General features: G+C 46.4%; 1 protein-coding gene across 3 annotated transcripts in view; it reads right to left on the reverse strand.

Annotated features, from left to right (window-relative positions):
* MBD6 (methyl-CpG binding domain protein 6) overlaps window positions 1-19,815 on the reverse strand; it is a 96,749-nt gene that overhangs the window by 52,498 nt on the left and 24,436 nt on the right. For all 3 annotated transcript variants that reach the window (XM_030196618.1, XM_030196617.1, XM_030196619.1), the window contains 2 exons: window positions 5,626-6,296; window positions 730-949 (listed from right to left, as the gene is read on the reverse strand). In XM_030196618.1, coding sequence (XP_030052478.1) covers window positions 730-949; window positions 5,626-6,296 — 891 coding nt within the window. The remainder of the gene's footprint in view (window positions 1-729; window positions 950-5,625; window positions 6,297-19,815) is intronic.

Below are 19,815 nucleotides of genomic sequence, written 5' to 3' on the forward strand. Positions count from 1 at the left end.
TACAAGGCTAAATCTACGGGGGCCTGGCCCCACGTAGCTACCCCACTGGGTTACAGGAATCTGTTTATGCTTATGCACCAATGCCTAATTGGCATATTGATAATAAAAACATTTTGATAAAATATTTCGGAGCATATCAACGGGGGTCACTCTTTCTCTTATCAGGATTTAGATTAGGATCTAGTTGCATTGTGTTTTGTATATAAACTGTACTAAAACACAGACCATCTTATGGAATTCACATACTTTCTCAGCACTGTATAACAGATTTGAGGACCTGGTTAATTTGCATAGTATGGTTAAACCTGCATGCATTCCTCCACAACCAGACCTATGCACCTGTGACAGAGTCAATTCAGTAAACAAGGCTTAGCAACATCTTAATAAGGAAATGTCATGCAGTAGGCAAGCATCTGTGTCTGTTGTCTAACTGCACAAACAGGAAGACTATATCATTGCCTCAGTTTGAAGACATTTCCTGGAGGGGTGGGGGGGGGGGCAGGGGGAAGAACCAACCATACAAAAACACACACATCCTGAGCTTAGCATTCTATTTTCACACTACAGTAGCAGAGTATGAAAAAATAAAATTGACAGCAATTCTAATCAGCAAACTGACAACAACCTCAGCAAAACTTTGAACAAGTATTAATGTATTTGTAGTGATTTTTTTGTCTGGAGAACAGTGCTCCAGTAGCATGTAATACAGAAAGTCACAGGAGAACTCACCGAGCAAAGCAGCACCGAGCAGAGGGTTGGCCAAAGATGGCAGCAGAGGAGTCAGTCTCCCTGAAGTCACAGCACTGGCCACGGAGGTGCCTGGTAAAAGCCCAGGTGTTTCCGCACTAGCTGCCTTCCCTTCAGTGGTGGTAGTGGGGACATCAGTAGTTCCAGTGGTGATGGTGGTGGAGGTGGAGGTAGATCCTACAGAGGAGGCAGCACTACACGGCTGTACAATAAACAGAAAGGTACAGAACATGCATCACATACATCGTTGTTTTTTAAATGTATTATTCACTTTTGCCACATCTGAGCTCAAGACGAGTTATGAGCGTGCGGGAACATGGACTTATTTCCCTGCCCAAATGGGCTCACAATCTAAGTCACAGAAAAAAAAAAAAAAAGAGGTCTAAAAGCGCTGATCACGGGATATCAATCAAGTACAGAGCAGTGTACACGGGCTAGTATCAATTAATTTGAGTCTCAATTTTATTAAAAGCACAAGAGGAAAAACTGTAAGCACAATTCAAATGTCCATTCGCCGAAATGTCCCTCAGTGCCTGCTTAAGGGGCAGTTTTCGTAACTGCAGATAGTAGAATTAACTAAACTAATTCCACCTAAGGTGACCACCTGTGATACTTCTACGGTTGCAGAGAAGGGGTTACTTCTGGGGTTTGAGAACCCCTGCTGTGCAACCGTAGAAGTACCACAGGTGGTCACCTTAGGTGGAATTGGTTTACTTTACTTTTGATATTCTGCAGAATTACTGTCTGCAATTGTAAAAACTGCCCCTGAAGCAGGAACTGAGGTGCCAAAATAATGTTGGAAGAATGGACATTTGAATTGCATTTACAGTTTCCACTTGTATCTACAGTGGCTTTTAATAAAATTGAGACTCAAGTTAATTGATACTCACAATCTAAGTTATAAATGAGGCAACAGAGAGTGAAGTTACTTCCCCAAGGGCACAAAGAGCACTGGAGCCAACTTTTCAAAATTATTGCGGGTGCTAAGCCCAGTGGAAATAACCCCTCCCTGGACATATACAAGGAATTTTCTCAATATTGGGGGTACTCAAGCACCCACAGAGTCGGCTCCTATGACAAAGAGTGCCAGTAGGAGATCTGGTTTGTAACCTGCTTCTCTTAACCACTGAGCTACTCCTTCATAATAATTATAATAGAGACCTGACAATACAAATGACAAGACTGGAACAAGCCACGTCGGGTTATCCTTATTACTGTAAGAGTATTAGGCGGCATTATGTCAAGGCTTGACAAATTTCTACAAAACCTTGAAATTTTGAGAACAGCGGACTTACAGAAAACAATTTTGCTGGGCTCAAGCTACATTTTACAAAGATACTTGGATAATTCACAAACTTCTGGATGAAGCTTGAATTTTCCAGTGATACCAGACAAATCTTTCTTTGTGTTATGTGCCACGTATAATAATAATAATAATATAGAAAACCTGTCAACACAGGAAGGTTTGGTGACTCAAGCCAAGGTCACATAAAACACCTGAGGAGGTTCAATTTGATTCTCAGTCTGAGTTCCAAGTTCTGTGCTTAATCCAAAGCCCTTAACTGGATTGGAGCACAACATTTTATGAACCAATGTCCTGCACGTGGGAGACCAAGCACCCAGATTCCCTGCCAATGCTGGCACTAAATTCTGAAGGTGTCAATCACAATCAGGACAAGCCCAGACACTGGTGACATGGTTCCTCTTTGGATCATGGCTGCAATCAAAGCCACCCAACATGCTCAAGTCTGTTGTTCTCCCCCCCCCCCCCCCCCCCCCCAGGTGTGCTTTAAACCTGAGAAAACAGCAATATTCCACAGCCTAACCAACCTCTGCTTGCCAGACAGGACCTTGAAATGTCACACAATCCACTGTTTCTCAAGCCAGTCCCAGAATACTCCCTTAGCCAGTCTGGTTTGCGGGATATCCACACAGAATCTCCATGAAATAGCTTCTCACACACTGCAAGCGTTGCATGCAATTTCTCACATGCATATTCAATACAGATATCCTGATAAGAAGACTGGCTAGGGGGTACTCCAAGACCGCCTTGAGAAACAGTGATCCAGTTCATGCCCTGTACCTGAACCACTGCAGATCAATGTATCTCTTGCGTTCTCTCAAAAACCTCCAGTCCAGCTATTTGGTCCATTTTGATTAGCGCAAAGATGTTCTTACAGTCTCACTGAATAATAATATAAACTCACAATAAGGTTTAAAGTCACCAGATCATTTGGTTTATAAATTATTCTTTTATAAGCAGCAATTGGTGTTCCTTTCCCTATAAAATAATTTTATTGTAAACCACTCAGACCTGCCTGCCAGAAGGAGCGGTATATCAAGCCTAATAAACAATAACTATTTCATATTTTTTTTTGGTTCTTAAGTGGTGAATTTCCAGAGATGGGACTACACCAGCCAATATTCAGCGCTTCTTAACTGGCCAGGAATGGCTCCTGGCTGGTTAAATGGCACTTAACCAGCTATCAGTAAATATTAAGTGGGGGATAGCCGGTTATCTCCCACTGAATGTTTGCAGTTAGCGCATAGTGAGGAGTAATTTCAAAGCACTTAGACTTACAAAGTTTCCTAGTAACCTATGGAACTTTGTAAGTCTAAATGCTTTGAAAATGAGCCCCAGTGTCTAACCAGCTGTATCGCATGATAAAGAAGCGTATTTTCAAAGCACTTAGACTTACAAAGTTCCACAGTAATCTATGGAACTTTGTAAGTCTAAGTGCTTTGAAAATGAGCCCCATAGTCAACTAGCCACATAAATTCAGCACATCGCTGGCTTAAGTTTGGAGGCCAAACTGGGCCGCCCAAACAGCAGGCTTATCTTTGGCTGGTATAAACGTAATCGGTTAGTGAACCAGCCAAAAATAAAACGGATATTCAATGTGGATCACTGGAAATGGCCTGGCATTGAATGTCTGGCCTCAATGCCAACAGCGGGAGTTAGTTGGTGGCAAGCCACAATATTTTGGATTTGCAAAAAGATTGAAAAGCAATATAATTGCAAGAAATGGAAATAGTCACCATCACAGGGACGTTACATTTTCAGTTAGCAGGCCAATCTTATCCAAGTGCTCTTGAAGCAACACACAGCCCCTTCAGTATGCGTATTAAGAAGCCCATTTCTCTGACATGTCCAACATTTATCATATGCACCAACACCAATTTTACCAAGCTTCTCCAAAGTCATATAGCAGTGATCAATAGTGTGCAACTCTATTAAAGTTTAATTTATCACCCTTAACATCCTACGTGAAATGTGTCAACAGATACAGAGTTTCAGCTAGGGAAAACCCACTTCCCTTCCCAGTTTTGTCCCATTTGTTCCTCATATGGCAAGACTGCTTTTGGGTTTCTCTTCTCCCATTTTAAATCTCACCCTCATCCTCTTGTTCAGCTAATCCACTGCAATGACAGTCCTAGGACAAGGACAGGGCCCCACTGATCACAGCTCCACCTGGTACATGTGTACCACTGGGTGTCACCACTGTGCAATGAGAGATATTCCTTGTACCTGGAACTGTAAGCGCTTCCTCTGAGCATCCCAGCCCAGGCTGAATCCAGTTTCAAAAATACAACAGGTTCAGGAGTACATGCACAGCCAGCACGACATTGCCAAAGAACCATCAGACTAGCCTTCTACATCTTTCCTGAAGGTGTTCTTCACATTTTCATAACTAGGACTTCACCTAGTGACCCACTTTTCATGGTTAAATTGCCCGGACCCATGGCTGACGTAACTTTAAAATAGAAGCTGCCTAAAATCTGAATTCAGCCATGCTTCAATTTCAGCTGTAACCGTAGCTCCTCTCCCCCATGATCACCCTGTGCCTTCCTCTCCAGGCCTACCTTCAAAGCCCTAGTAATCTGGTGGCCTTTTGGGGCAGGAGTGATCCCCCAGTTGCTCCTGTCACTGCTGGATCGGCAGTCAAAACAGCTGCTGTGACTTCCTGCAGCTGCCATTTTCAGATTGAAACTGGCATGGGCAGCAATTCCCAGTTGTTCCTGTCCATGCTAGTTCCAATCTCAAAATGGCTGCCGCAACAAGACTACTACGGGAGTCACAGCAGCTACTTTGACTGCAGAGCCAGTGGGGACAGGAGTGACTGGAGATCACTCCTGCCCCAAAGAGGCTACTAAACTACCAGGGCTTCGAAGATAGGCCCGGGGGCAGCTCAGGCTCTCTCTCAAAAGCCGGGGAAGGGCAGAGACTGTCTATGAGGACAGGTTTTCTGCAGGAGAGGCAGCAGACAGGGCGACAGTTCCATTTTCGGCTATGGTTCAGGCCAAAACTAAGCAGCAAATTTCAACCTTAACTTCGGTTTCAGTAGAAAACTGGAAGCCCCAGTTTTGGTTGCCCTCTGCTTTAAAACCACACATGCCACTAACCAGCTCCATTTCACAAATAAGTTGTGGTGCTGTGCCTCTAGGGGCAGGCTTGGCAGACTGCAATCCCGGAGGGCCGCAAACTGATTAGGTTTTCAGGATATCCCTAATGAATATGTATCAATATAGAAAATAAATAAAGTTCGGTTCACTCAGCATTTACCAATCAATATAAAGAATTGCTGAGTGAACCGATCTTTATTTTCTATATTGTGATACATATATATATTGAGATCGATGTTTTAAGAACTTTTTTCCCCCCTTTTTCATATATTTTTGTATTGATGAATATGTATGAGGTATCTGCATAAAATGGCGGCAGTGCATGCAAATCTCTCTTATTCATATTCATTAGAGGTATCCTGAAGACTGGACTGGTTTGCTGCCCTCTAGAACTGCAGTTTGACAACCCTCCACTAGAGATTTTGCTTTCCTATATACCCCTGGTAAACACTGATGAATGAGAGCAAACCTTACCTGAGAGAGACTGGCCCCTGATTCTGATGATGCAAGACCAGCAGCTAGAAGAGCAGAATTCAGCGCCATAACAGCTGGTGGGACGGACAGCGCAGGGAATAGTAGAGAGCTATCAGAGAAGCCCTCTCCAAGTGATGAGCTCAGAGGCTCAGCTTTATCCCTCAGGTCAGGCTGAGAATGGGTCGGGGGTTCCTGCAGAGCTGGGAGAGGTACTGGGGATGAGAGAAGACCACCCTGCTGTTGTAGGAAATCCAGATGGGGTAAGCTGAGGCCACAAACAGGGAGCAGAGAAGGCTGGCAATGACCCTGAAGTAAGGACGCCATGAGGAGAGCCTGCGATTCCAGCTCTGGGGCAGGGCTCTGGAAGCCCAGGGAACCCAACGCCATCTCATTCTGCCCAAGCAAAGAGGTGGAGAGCAGGGTCCACAGGCTTTGGTTCAACAGCTGCTGGTTCACAGCCAGGGACAAGGAAGTCAGGAAGCTTTGGGCCAGGAGACCGGCAGTGGGTCCCGAGTTGCCAAAAGGGAGCACAGATTCCTGGCTGAAAAATGGAAAGGCATCCCCGCTGGAAGGTAAGGGGCACTGCAGCCCATCGGGCCCGCTGTTTGGTGCAGGGCTGGAAACGGGTGCTGCTTTAGTGTTGGAAGACTGGGCCAACTGTGATGTGGCACCTGAAGAGTTTAAAAAAAAAAAAACAGTCACAAACTCTCCTACAATATAGTGTTTTTCATCAATTATTTTAAAAATAAAAAATAAGTTATGTTTACTGGTAGCTGGTAACAGAGAAGAACTGACCTCCACAGTGCAAATCACGCAAAGAGAAAACAGTGACAATGACCAACAAAGTCAATGGTGTAGAACTGGCTTTTATTAATTCTCTTCAAAAATGGCTCAACACAGGCTGTGTTTCAGTGGTATAGCCTGCATCAGGAGTCTGCAAATCATGTTAGAGAGGCAACTATCAAAACACAGTAAATGACCTTGTAGATCCACAGATAACAAAAATTGTCAGTTACCAACTGACAAGATGATACATAAAACAGTTTTCCACTTGCAAAAGAAATCGGTGTCCAGCTTGACAATGTAGCCTTAATGGCCCAATGTTTCATGAATCGTCTTGTTTGTTGGTAACTGACAATTTTTGTTATCCATGGATCCACAAGGTCATTTACAATGTTTTTGACAGTTGCCTCTCTAACACGTGTGCAGACTCGCCATGCAGGCTATACCGCCGAAACATGGCCCATGTCGAGTCACTTTTGAAGAAAATTTATAAAAGCCAGTTTTACACCATTGACTTTGTTGGTCATCTCCACTGTTTTCTCTTTACCGGTAGCTGGTAGACATAACATGCCACTACTCTGTACAAAACATCTTGTTTCAATCATATATCTGCACTTGGTCTCTCAGCTATATAGTAAGCTGTACTGTAGAAAATCATTAGCATCATATCTGTTAGCTGAATGTTCTAATACATGCTTGTTAGGCACAAGACATGAGTATTATTGTTAACATTGTACAATATCTCTGGTATATGAATTCCACTGCAGTTAAATGTATATAATTTTGAATACTGTTTCATGGTAGTTCCACATTGAGCCTGCAAATAGGTGAGGAAAATGTGGGGTACAAATGTAACAAATAAACAAAAATAAATAAATATTATTAGGTTTCAGTTTACTGTTTTCAAGTTTACCCTTTTTTCTTATTTTAATATTGTTGTGGTTAACAAAATTGTAATTTTTTAGTTAAACTGTACCAGCTGTAAACCGCCTTAGGTGAATCTCTTCATAAAAGGCAGTTAACAAATCCCAATAAATAAATACAAATATTCGAAGTTTATATGGACCGTGCTGGGGTAAAGGGAGGGTTGGGAAAGAGCAGCAACCAAAGATTATACAGCAGCAATATTCAGCCATGGGGTACAGATAAACTATCAATTTTAGTTCAGGCTTACAAAACAGGCATCCTACACTAAAATGGCAGGGCTGCTGACTAGAATAAAATGCCGCTTATAAAATCATGCCCCATGTACAAATAAATACAGTGATAAAGTGAATGATACATACCTGTAGCAGGTGTTCTCCGAGGACAGCAGGCTGATTGTTCTCACGACTGGGTGACGTCCGCGGCAGCCCCCACCAACCGGAAGAAGCTTCGCGGGCGGTCCGCACACGGGGCACGCCCACCGCGCATGTGCGGCCGTCTTCCCGCTCGTGCGCGACCGTTCTCGCCAGTTGAATGACAAGCAAGAAACAACATGAAAACGCAACTCCAAAGGGGAGGAGGGAGGGTAGGTGAGAACAATCAGCCTGCTGTCCTCGGAGAACACCTGCTACAGGTATGTATCATTCACTTTCTCCGAGGACAAGCAGGCTGCTTGTTCTCACGACTGGGGTATCCCTAGCTCTCAGGCTCACTCAAAACAAGAACCCAGGTCAATTGAACCTCGCAACGGCGAGGGCATAACAGAAATTGACCTACGAAGAACAACTAACTGAGAGTGCAGCCTGACCAGAATAAATTCGGGTCCTGGAGGGTGGAGTTGGATTTACACCCCAAACAGATTCTGCAGCACCGACTGCCCGAACCGACTGTCGCGTCGGGTATCCTGCTGGAGGCAGTAATGTGATGTGAATGTGTGGACAGATGACCACGTCGCAGCCTTGCAAATCTCTTCAATAGTGGCTGACTTCAAGTGGGCCACTGACGCTGCCATGGCTCTAACACTATGAGCCGTGACATGACCCTCAAGAGCCAGCCCAGCCTGGGCGTAAGTGAAGGAAATGCAATCTGCTAGCCAATTGGAGATGGTGCGTTTCCCGACAGCGACCCCTAGCCTGTTAGGGTCGAAAGAGACAAACAATTGGGCGGACTGTCTGTGGGTCTGTGTCCGCTCCAAGTAGAAGGCCAATGCTCTCTTGCAGTCCAATGTGTGCAACTGACGTTCAGCAGGGCGGGTATGCGGCCTGGGGAAGAATGTTGGCAAGACAATTGACTGGTTAAGATGGAACTCCGACACCACCTTCGGCAGGAACTTTGGGTGGGTGCGGAGCATTACTCTGTTGTGATGAAATTTGGTATATGGAGCATGAGCTACTAGGGCTTGAAGCTCACTGACCCTACGAGCTGAAGTAACTGCCACCAAGAAAATGACCTTCCAGGTCAAGTACTTCAGATGGCAGGTATTCAGTGGCTCAAAAGGAGGTTTCATCAGCTGGGTGAGGACGACGTTGAGATCCCATGACACTGTAGGAGGCTTGATCGGGGGCTTTGACAAAAACAAGCCTCTCATGAATCGAACGACTAAAGGCTCTCCAGAGATGGCTTTACCTTCCACACGATAATGGTAAGCACTAATCGCACTAAGGTGATTCCTTACTGAGTTGGTCTTGAGGCCAGACTCTGATAAGTGCAGAAGGTATTCAAGCAGGTTCTGTGCAGGGCAAGAACGAGGTTCTAGGGCCTTGCTCTCACACCAAATGGCAAACCTCCTCCACTTGAAAAGGTAACTCTTTTTAGTGGAATCCTTCCTAGAGGCAAGCAAGACACGGGAGACACCCTCCGACAGACCCAACGCAGCGAAGTCTACGCCCTCAACATCCAGGCCGTGAGAGCCAGGGACTGAAGTGCAGCAACGCTCCGTCGTTCTGCGAGATGAGAGTCGGAAAACACTCCAATCTCCACGGTTCTTCTGAGGACAACTCCAGAAGAAGAGGGAACCAGATCTGACGGGGCCAAAAGGGCGCTATCAGAATCATGGTGCCGCGGTCTTGCTTGAGCTTCAGTAAGGTCTTCCCCACCAAAGGTATGGGAGGATAAGCATACAGGAGGCCGGTCCCCCAATGGAGGAGAAAGGCATCCGACGCTAGCCTGCCGTGTGCCTGTAGTCTGGAACAGAACAAAGGCAGCTTGTGATTGGTCTAAGAGGCGAAAAGGTCCACCGAGGGGGTGCCCCACTCTCGGAAGATCTTGCGTACCACTCTGGAATGAAGCGACCACTCGTGCGGTTGCATGACTCTGCTCAGTCTGTCGGCCAGACTGTTGTTTACACCCGCCAGGTATGTGGCTTGGAGGAGCATGCCGAACTGGCAAGCCCAACGCCACATGCCCACAGCTTCCTGACACAAGGGGCGAGATCCGGTCCCCCCTGCTTGTTGGTGTAGTACATTGCAACCTGATTGTCTGTCCGAATTTGAATAATTTGGCAGGACAGCCGATCTCTGAAAGCCTTCAGTGCGTTCCAGATCGCTCGGAGCTCCAGGAGGTTGATCTGCAGATCCTTTTCCTGGAGGGACCACAGACCCTGGGTGTGAAGCCCATCGACATGAGCTCCCCACCCCAGGCGAGATGCATCCGTCGTCAAAAGAGAACATATAAATCAACCAGTGCTTTACTGGGATACAGCTAAAGAAGTGAAATCATAGCGTACATCTAAAGGAGAAAGAAAATGAGGGATAAAGAAATCCTAAGACTTGATCAACAGCTGAAAAAGAATCCTATATAATAAAACTCACCCTCAACGTACTGAGGACACTGACATCACTGTCAGGTCCTCCGGGCACTTCCTTCCGGTTCGAAGCCTTCGTGGTGGGGAAGCCACCGAAAACACTGTGTTGGGGCCCCGCCCTCGCGTCAAACGTGATGACGTCGAGGGCGGAGCAATGGCGTCAGTGGCTTCACAACCAACGACGCTGCAGATTGAAGGTGGCGTGCCGAGGTCCGCAACAATGGCGGCCAGTGCCATCAGAACGCCGAAAGGAGTGAGTAGAGAGGGAGGGGAGGTTCCGAAGGAAACCGTGCTAGCGCCCGTTTCATTAACGCAAGAAACGGGCATGTTTTACTAGTCATGTATTATTTGAGCAACATCCGACCAAACAACAAAAAGCTAACCTTGTGTCATCCCAGGCAGCTTTAAACGAGTTAATCCATCAAAGAGTCACCAAATCCATGCTATATTACAAATATCAATTATTTCTACATGGGAATAAAAGTGGCAAGATGCTGGCGGAACGTACAGGCTCTTCCAAAATTCTGCAATTGTTAGGGAGCGGGAGGACATATAATACACTCAGATTTGGAAATTAACACAATTTTAAACAATTTTATAAGACACTTTATGCATTATCTGGTGACAGTCAACTGAATGGATCCATGTAGTCGGATAACTTGGCCCTTCCAAAGATTCCAGCCACTCATAAATTTCTTCTTAATGGTCCCATATCTGATGGGGAACTCACATTAGCTACACAACAAAATGAACTCAGGAAGACACCGGGTCCCAAGGGGTTCCGGGCAGAATTTTATAATTTTTTTCAGTAAAAGATCAGTCCATCACTGCTAATTCTAATTATATAGTTCAAACTAAAATGATGCCAGAGTCTTTGAAGACCACTGAAATGATAATTTTGCTGAAACCAGGCAAGGGCCCCTGTAATCCAAATTCATAACATCCCATATCCTTACTGAATTTTGTTCCCTAATTATTTGCAAACATTTTAGCAAACAAGTTCGCTCAGGTTTTACATTGTTTAGTAGAAGAATCACAAGTAGGTTTTGAGGGGTCGTAAGGCCACTAAGAACATAAGGGCAAATCTTAACTTCCCTGGAGGACATGCATAGATAGGGAATGCCTTCTCTGCTTATTAGCTTTGACACAGAGAAGGCAACTGATTGTGTCTTATGGGATTTCCTCTTTGGAGGTGTTATAGAAGTATGGAGTAGATGACTTCTTCAGGGATTTGGTTGGTGTACTATATCTGGATCCCAAAGTTATGATGTGGGTGAATGGGGTACAATCACATCCCACCGACATTCATTGAGGCATGCACCAGGGTTATTCTTTATTGACCCTCTTATTTAACTTTAGACCCTTTAATTACAGACACCCGTCTCTAATTAAAGACTGAAGGGGTGCATTTTAAAAGCAGTCAGATTTTAAGATCTTGGTATTCGCCGATGACTTCTTGGTACATTATCATTACTCCTCAAACTATGCTTGCAGCACTGATGGAGGCGTTTTAACAAATTTGGAGATTTTTTCAGGGTTCAAATTAAACCTTTCTAAATCCTTGGTCTTGGCTTCTTTGGACATAGTATGGAAAAAATGAATAGGCCGATTTCCACTGCAGTGGGCAGCGTGGTCTTTCAAATATTTCGACATACAAATATCATTAGTATCAATTGTCTCATTTACTTGATTCCACCACTGGGATGCTGGCTGGTTGGATGCACCTCCATCTCAGTCTGCACGGAAAGATTCAGTTATTCTGGATTATAGAGTTTCCGACATGGCTACATGTGTTGAAGATGTTACCCCTAAAGTTATTAAAAAAAGATCTGAACTACATATATAGATTACTATCCAAGTTTTGTTGGGGAGGTAAAAAGCCGAAGTCTCCACTGAGGATGGCACTGGGGAGGAACAGAACTACCTGAATTGAAAAAAAGATATAATCATGCCTGCTTGTTTTCTCACCTCAGACATTGGTTATTACAGAGACAGAATTATACTCCGATGCACATTGAGATGGATTATTTTGACCCTTGGCATGTGAACATTTTATTACAGGCATCTCTAAATATCATTCCGAAATATCTTAGAAGTAGTCTTGTTGCAACCTTAAAGGAAACTTTGGCGAGACTTAACTAGGTACTGGGGCATAGGTTCCAGAGCTTCAGACCTTTTGCCTATACGAGGTAATGCCATGTTTCAACCAGGCAGGGATAATGGGATCTTTCGAGAATGGGAGAGGAGGGGAATACCATGACTGGAATATGTATTGCAGGAGGATGGCAAAAGGTGAAATTAGATCTTACCTGCTAATTTTCTTTCCTCTAGACCCTCCAGACCGGTCAAGACGCGTGGGTTATGTCCTCCTACCAGCAGAGGGAGACTGAGAAAACACTAAGCTTTTGAAGCCTGTATATATAACCTGTGCAGAACCTCCACTAGCCAGTATACCCCTGACAAAGCAGAGAAACAAAAAACACTAACAACAACTAGCAACCCTGTACGTGGTCACAGTAAACTGCAAAAACAAGAAACATCTTCCACTTGCTCTTACGGAAACATGTTCCTTTGCCTTTGATAAAACAGTTGGGCTTCTACAGGTGGACTATCAAAGAAGAGCCCCACCTGTCCCGGACTCCTATCACAAAACAGAAATAAACAGTCTGCAATTAGAGAAACAACAATTTACAGCAGCCAAGAATTATCCAACAAACACACCTCCTGGCCTCCAATACAGACAGGGCGGGCTCTTGACCGGTCTGGAGGGTCTAGAGGAAAGAAAATTAGCAGGTAAGATCTAATTTCACCTTCCTCAGCGACCCTCCAGACCGGTCAAGACGCGTGGGACGTACCAGAGCAGTAACTAACTTATGGGAGGGACCTACTAAGGCCAGAGGTCAAAATTGCTGCCCCAAAGCGCACCTCGTCCTTTGCATGCACAGGAATCATATAATGCTTCACAAAGGAATGCAACGAAAACCAAACCGCAGCCCGACAAATATCTAACAGAGAAATCATACTATTCTCCGCCCACGAGGCTGCCATTCCCCTAGTGGAATGAGCAGACCAGCCCCTAGGCACCACAGGACCCTTCACCAAGTAAGCAGATGCAACCGCCTCCTTCAACCACCGTGCTATGGTCACCTTAGGAGCCGCTGCACCCTTCTTTGGGCCACCATGAAGAACGAACAAACGGTCAGAGGCTCTGAAGTCCTGAGTTCCAGAGAGATAACAACTCAAAACTCTCCTGACATCCAGTTTGGCAATACCACGCTGCTCCGAATCTCCAGCCATATCACCCAACACTGGCAGAGAGATGACCTGATTAACATGGAACTCGGAAACCACCTTGGGCAAAAAAGGAAAGCACCGTCCGCAACGAAACCTTTCCCTCAGAAAGGACAAAAATGGTTCCCTAAAAGACAAAGCCTGAAGCTCTGAAACACTCCGTGCTGAAGTAATCGCCACCAACAAGACCGCCTTTAAAGATAAATCCTTACAAGATGCCGATACCAGAGGCACAAACGGAGGCCTGATCAAAGCATCCAAAACTAGCTTCAAATCCCACGGAGGCACCATCCGTCACTGAGGCGGACGCAGCAACTTAACACCCTTCAAAAAACGCACTACCTCAGGCACAGACGCGAAGGACTTTCACTGAAGCTTCCCACGAAAACATGACAAAGCTGCCACCTGAACCTTCAGTGTAGACAAGGCCAGACCTCTATCAACACCATCGTGCAAAAATTCCAAAACTTCCGCCACCGAAGAGTGAAACGGCCGAACTCGATGGTCTTCACACCAGTGCTCAAAGATTCTCCAAACCCGGACATACGCCAAGGAAGTGGATCGTCTATGGCAACTCAACATCGTAGCAAAGCCACTGGACGAAAGCCCCTTCTTCTTCAACTTGTGCCGCTCAAGAGCCAAGCCATAAGCGAAAACCGAGCCGGATCCGGCATGATTATCGGGCCTTGACACAGAACTGATCCCAACAAAGGCAGGGCCGCCGCCCCTGCCAACCGCACCAGGTCTCCATACCATGGTCGACGATGTCGATGCGCTATATTACTCGACCGACTAACAGCCACAGAGGAAACACATACAGTCACTCCCGAAGCCAAGGCAACAGAAGAGTGTCGATTTCCTCCGCTCAAGGGTCTCTTCAGCGACTGAAAAAAAAAATCTCTGAACTTGCGCATAGCGAGCCGTTGCCCTAAGATCACCGAAAGTCCCCAGACCGACACAACTCACTGGAACACTGACCGAAGAAAAGACCACTCTCTGGGATCTAGAGTGTGCCTGCTGAGATAATCTGCATCTATGTGACCTACCCCGGCCACATGCGCTGCCAAGAGAGCCTGAAGATGAGTTCAACTGCGCCGCCAAGGCTCTTTGTTCCCCCCTTGACGGTTGACATATGCTACTGCCATGGCATTGTCACAGAGCACTCGGACTGCCTTGTGGCGAACCACCGACGTCAAGGCCTGGAGCGCCACCCGAATGGCCCGAGTTTCCAGCCGGTTGATGGACCACTCTGCTTCTGCCCGAGACCACCGGCCTTGAGCTACCTGACTGAGACAATGTGCCCCCCAACCTTGCAGACTGGCATCCGTGACCATTACCAGCCCCTGTGGGGACTCCAACGGCATTCCTTTCCCAAATTGCGCGGACTGAGCCACCAGCGGAGACTGAGACGAGGGGCCACCGACAGCGGACAACATATTTCCAAGTCCTGCGACAGAGGGGACCAACGACTGAGCAGAGCTGACTGTACCTGACGCATGTGCGCCCTGGCCCAAGGAACTACCTCTATGGTCGCCGCCATCAAGCCCAGGACCTGACGATAAGTACGGGCCGTCGGCGCCTTCTCTGCAAGGAACCGACGAATCGGACCCTGTAACTTGGAACCAAAAGGCTGCACAAAGGAAAGTGAAGATAAGCTTCCGTCAAATCCAGGGAAGTGAGAAACTCTCCTTTCCTGACCGCACCAGTGACCGACCGCAACGTCTCCATCCGGAAAGAGGGCACCTTGAGTGCCGCATTGACCCTTTTGAGATCTAAAATGGGACGAAAAGTGTCCTCTTTCTTGTGGACCACAAAATAGATCAAATAGCACCCTGAGCGTTGCTGATCTGAAGGAACAGGAACCACGGCTCCCAACGCGAGCAGCCACCGCAGAGTATCCCTCACTGCTGCCCTCTTGCTCCAAGACCAACAGAGGGATTCCAGAAACACTTCGGGAGAACAGCTTTCGAATTCCAGCGCACATCCGCCTCGAAACACCTTGAGAACCCACTGATCTGACCTGATTTGGGCCCAACTCTGGTAAAACAGACTCAGCCGAGCCCCAACATGCACCAGAGCCTGAGCCCGCACACCTTCATTGGGAATTGTGGCCTGAATACTAACCTCCCGCGGAAAAGCCACGCCCTCCGCGACGACTCTCACGAAAGAACTGTGTGCGCTGGAAAAACCGACCCCTAGAGGTCCTACTACTATTAAACATTTCTATAGCACTACTAGACTTATGCAGCGCTGTACAAATTAACATGAAAAGACAGTCCCTGCTCAACAGAGCTTACAATCTAAATTGGACAAACAGACAGCTAGGGGTAGGTCCCACTCGATCTGCCCGGCCTATACCGCTGAGCCTCCCTAAACCGTCCCCGAGAGGAACTAGTTCTGGCCCCTGCCTTGAACCGAAAATCTGGAAGCCATAGAACCTTGGTATCACTAAGACCTCACACTAACTTGTCCAAATCTTCTCCAAAGAGCATAGCTCCCTTAAGTGGCAGAGACCCACAACCATAGCCATATTTTTTGTCTGAAGTAGGCAACAAATCATAAAAGCCTCAGACAAAAAGGATGAACCCATGTCCAAGTCGGCTAACTCCTGACCCCCAGAAGAACCAACATCTACCGAATCATCCAGGAGCTTCTCGGCCCAACGAAAACATGCCCGAGCTACCAGACCCCCACAAACCGAGGCCTGCAGGGCTAGAGCCGACAAAACAAAACTACGCTTGAGAAAAGATCCCAACTTCCTATCCTGAGGATCACGGAGAGCCGTTCCTCCATCAACCGGGATAGCTGTAGCTATAATTACTGCCGTCACTACTGCATCTACCGTGGGAGCCTTAAAGGAATCCCTATCGTCCTGAGGGAGGGGATAAAGCCTCGCCATTGCCTTTGCCACCTTACACGGCAAATCCCATTCCTGACAAATCATCTCCCGGAGATCCTTGTTCATAGGGAAGGATCACGCCTGACGCTGAATGCCCTTCACCAACGGATCCTGGACAGTTTCCCCCAACGCCACCTCAGGACCAAACTGAAGGGTGGACGACACCTGATCTATGAGTTCTGACAGCTCATCTCTATGGAAAATCCGCACTACTGAAGGATCCTCTCCAGGAATCCAACAATCCTGCTCCTGAGAGCCGTCAATTCCATCTGACTCCCCCAGATCACTAAGCGCAGCTTCTGCAGCTACAGGAGAAAAACATTGCCTGTCCTCTGACCACTCTAACCGTGGTCTCTCAGCCAAGACGGAAATAGCCCCCTCTTCCAATTGGGGGGGGGGGGAGGGGGGGTCCCGATCTCCAGGCCTGATACCGCGTCCAGACAAAATCTGGAGGAAAGCCCACCATTCCTGGACCGTCATTAGGCCCTTTTGTGCCAAAAACGGAGGCCGCAGGCCCAAAACCAGCCGGCTCCATGGGCCGCGTCAGACTCAAGATGGCGGCTGTTCCCGCCGAAACTGTTCCCACTGACAGCGACCCTGCCTACGCTCCCGCTGACCCGGAGACTCCCGACACCATCGATCCCTCCGCGGTCAAGTCGGGGGGTGCCGCAGCCACCTTTATAGGTGCACCGCAAAGCTACACTGAGCGCCCGGCGCCTCTACCCCTCGCCACGAGCACGCGCGACATCGGAGGAGCTGGGCCGCCATAAACCACGAGGGAAGGGAAAAGCTGTTCCGCAAACGCGCCAAACCAAAAACTCACTCACACTGCAAAAGCACTGGAGAAAGCGCTGCTCTCTCGTTCCAGCAAGGAATCAAAACCCCCGTTCGGTCCGCTGAAAATAAAGAAATAAATGCCCTTAAAGGCACAGTACTCCAACTCTGGCAGCTGGAAATTGTAAGGCACTCAAGGCTACAATACTGAGAAAGCAGCCGAGGCACAAAGCTGCCAAGCAAAACGAAATAGAATAACTGACCTTAAAGGCACAGTACTCTAATTCTGGCATCTGGAAATTGTAAGGCACTCAAGGCTACAATACTGAGAAAGCAGCCGAGGCACAAAGCTGGCAAGCAAAATGACATAGAATAACTGACCTTAAAGGCATCGTACTCTAACTCTGGCATCTGGAAATTGTAAGGCACTCAAGGCTACAATACTGAGAAAGCAGCCGAGGCACAAAGCTGCCAAGCCAACAGAAATAGAGAGCAGCACAGGGGGAGGGACCCAAACATAGGTGTAACACCCCAGGGGGAAAAACTGGGCCCCACCAGACCCAGGGCCCCAAAGCACTTTTTTTTTTTTTTACACACACGTACAGGGTACTGCAACAGAATAAAGTTTGGAAGGAAAAAATCCTACGACCCAATGACAAACTACCTCACCAGATTATTGGAGACTGCACAGGCTGTCAACTGCTACCTCTGCTGAGACTGAGAAAATACTGGCTAGTGGAGGTTCTGCACAGGTTATATATACAGGCTTCAAAAGCTTAGTGTTTTCTCAGTCTCCCTCTGCTGGTAGGAGGACATAACCCACGCGTCTTGACCGGTCTGGAGGGTCGCTGAGGAATGTTAAAGTTTAGCAGTTTTAGGGGGAGGCACTTTGATTTGTTCAGTTAATATTTTTGCTTACTGACAATTGGACTACTACATACCTACTTCAAATTTAGAAGCTATGTGTGCTAGACATGGCCACTCCTGGTCTGAACTTCACAGAGTCTTAATAGAAATTTTGCCTTTGAAGGGTGTGGAAGTTTTGATGGCCAGATGGAGCTCAGACCTAAGTAGGCCACCTACCTTCATTGATATTCTTAATTTGGTTTCATGGATACAGAGTTTGGTAGTAAAAGTGGGATTGCAAGAATGTCAGTTCCGGGTAATTCATTGAGCCTACCTTACTCAAGTACAAATCTTTAAAATGGGGGGGGGGGGGGGGGGGGGAGTGATATGCCACTCTGTCAGAAATGTAATCAAGCTATTTTTTGTTTCACACTTTTTGGGAATGCCTGGGAGAAAAAAAAACTTTTTAGAGATCAATAATTCATTACTTGGAACGATTGATTCCATTTCAGCAACAGAATTTCTCCTGGACTGGTTTGAGATCTCTGCATTGCAGGGCAGGAGAAATTTTATACGAAAGGCTGGCCTAACTGGTAAGAAAGTCATAATGTGTGGACAAGCACGGACCCTCCAGTATATTACAGCTGGTGTAATACATTGCATAATTTAATTTTTATGGCACATACTAGACATTCTCTCCTGCTTTGAGCCCATAGCCTGGCGCTTAAATCCCTTTGATCACAGTAAGAAAAGGAAAAATAATTTGGGATAGTTTTTCATCAGTTACTTCATGTGGATTTGTGGCAAGTAATTGGCCTCTTGCTAGTGGGGAGATATCAGAAACCAGTCTCCCCATGGGTGACGGGCATTCCTATTAGATAACATGATTATTACTAGTTGGTTATCCAGTCATTTTTCTACTTCTTTGCATATTTTGTTTTCATGGGGACAAATACTGTTCTGTCTTATTGGTATTGAGCTTCTACAGGGCCAAAGGGAAGGGTAGGGTAGGGCCGAGTGAGCCACGGTCAAATAAAGAAAAAAAACAAAAAAAATGCCAAAAATACTAATGAAAATACTAAGCAGGAAAAAGGGAAAGGTCCCATGCTATTTATTGAAGAAAAAGCAGAGCAAAAACCACAAAAATCGCAAGGACGGTCGCTAACAACGAAGGCTGTGTGAGGAGAGGTAAAAAAAAAATGTCATCCTCACAACTCCATGAAAGAAAAGGCGACTGCCTTGGTCTGCGCGGCACGTACAGGTGGGAAGATGTGCGCATGTGCGGTGCTGCTTCCAAAAGCTTCTATTATTAGAAGTTGAGAAGCACATCTGTGCCAGACTCCACTGGATGAAGTCACTCACATGTGAGCATATGATGTCCTGAATGTCCTCAGAGAAACGTACAAAGCACCATTATTAGCCACGATTTCTGCAGCTGCTGTGGAGCAACTTTAAAAGAAGGCGCACAGGTCCAAAATAGGTACCTGCGTGACCTGCCCATCTAGGTGACCCATTATAAAAATTATCCTCTAAGGAGGTAATTTTCTAAACCTTTTTCATGTTCAAAAGGCCACTTATAAAAATTGGGTCACGCCTAAAAGCAATTTGCAGTCAGCATGCACAGAGTCATGATTTCAATACACGCGCATATTACACACTAACTTTACACCTGCTCTAGAACAGGCAGGATATGTCCGCACCTTCACTGTACGCGGAATTTCTGCAAGAGTTTTGCTAGTATTTTAAGAACATAAGAGTAGTCACACTGGGTCAGACTAGTGGTCCATCTTGCCCAGTATCCTGTTTTCCAAACAGTGGTCAAGCAAGGTCACAAGTACCTGACAGAAACCCAAATCGTGGCAATACTCCA

The sequence above is a fragment of the Microcaecilia unicolor genome, chromosome 3 (genome assembly GCF_901765095.1).
Source record: "Microcaecilia unicolor chromosome 3, aMicUni1.1, whole genome shotgun sequence".
In the NCBI taxonomy this organism is placed as follows: Eukaryota; Metazoa; Chordata; class Amphibia; order Gymnophiona; family Siphonopidae; genus Microcaecilia; species Microcaecilia unicolor.